Here is a 1,389-nt window from a genome sequence, read left to right as displayed (position 1 = left end):
TCATCATCATCATCATCATCATCATCATCATCATCATCATCATCATCATCATCATCATCAACAGAAACAACAACGACAATCACAACAACAATAACAACAACAACAGCAACAACAACAACAACAACAACAACAACTACTACAATAACAACAAGAACAACAGCATTGAAAATAACAATAATAACAATAAGGCAACATTAACAGTGAAGGGAAGGAAAAGAACAACGACGACAACAACAACAACAACAACAACGAGACGACAACGACCAACGATGACGACAGCAGCAACTACAACAACAGCAGTAAGCTTTATTTCTGTGATTCCCATACCTCGTCCGGACCACAATCCTCCTGTGGGTAGCCAAACCTTTGACCATCCACACAGTCAGGACTTACAGGACTCGTGCGCTCCGCCATCCTGTTTTCCCTTCTTCCTCTTCCTCTTTTGCTCAAACGGCAGTTGACGGATGGTTCACACCGGCAGACAGTTCGCGCTTCCCCAGAGGTGAGAGCAGTCACTTGTTGGTCCCGGTTATTCAAATCTCGGGGGTAGTCCAAATGATGGCGCGGAAGAGAGTCTCCTGAGCTTGTTTCTGTTGGTCTATCGAACCGCTGCCTCTTTTTGTCTGTGACCTTTGGCGGTTTGCGTTCAAAAACGTTGGATTTTATAGCACTCTCTTTTACAACAGGTTGATGCCAACACCTTTCGGAACAATAAACCAAATGTTTGTTCGTTTTCTTGCACAGCTCGATTTCCTTTATGTCTGAAATTGATTCGCCAGAACACTTCTCTAGCCGCGACTTTGGTAGAAAACCAGGTGAAGTGAAATGTTTTACATAGCTTAGACAGTCTAGTGGGATGAAAAAAGTCTGAATAACAACTACTATCTGGGTTGAGGTGTCTACAGAGCTGTCGTTACTCCGGGTGATTTGGAAAGACGAGCCCTGTGGCAACCGTCGGAAGCCGACTTCTATAGATTGTGATTCCTGTCCGTGCCTGATCAGATTTCTGCTCATCAATTTGGGAACCGAATCAGAACTAAATTCTCTACATAATCTTTTTGACAAAAATTCGTTAAATAAGGAATTGCTCAAGGATCGTTCTTTGTTCCTCTGTCCTTTCGGTGATATGACGGAACAAAAACTCGAACTATCCTCTTCTGGAAGTTTGTTTGCGCTATAATAGTATGTTTTGCAAGTCTCTGGGTTTAATAGATTTGACTCTTTGCTAAAGTCACCGCCGGCAAAGTTACTATCTTTTGCTTTGATCTTGGGGACAAAGGGCGCCTTTCTCGATCCTCTCTTCCTCTTGTTGATGTTTTGGCAAAAATGAGAAACAAAAGGCTGGTAGGTTGGTTGAGGGTGGGGAAGAGGGTGGGAATGGGTGAGTGG

At 43.4% G+C, this 1,389-nt stretch overlaps 1 protein-coding gene across 3 annotated transcripts in view; it reads right to left on the bottom strand.

The window, feature by feature from the left end:
• The window catches only part of LOC101860660, a 19,230-nt gene that overhangs the window by 14,399 nt on the left and 3,442 nt on the right, over positions 1 to 1,389 (bottom strand). For 2 of the 3 annotated variants that reach the window (XM_005100228.3, XM_035970240.1), the window contains exon 4: positions 328 to 1,341. In XM_005100228.3, coding sequence (XP_005100285.1) covers positions 328 to 1,341 — 1,014 coding nt within the window. The remainder of the gene's footprint in view (positions 1 to 327; positions 1,342 to 1,389) is intronic. The other variant, XM_005100229.3, reaches the window with a different exon arrangement.

Source organism: Aplysia californica, unplaced genomic scaffold (assembly GCF_000002075.1).
Source record: "Aplysia californica isolate F4 #8 unplaced genomic scaffold, AplCal3.0 scaffold00241, whole genome shotgun sequence".
Classification (NCBI taxonomy): domain Eukaryota; kingdom Metazoa; phylum Mollusca; class Gastropoda; order Aplysiida; family Aplysiidae; genus Aplysia; species Aplysia californica.
This window is presented reverse-complemented; position numbering and strand designations above follow the sequence as displayed.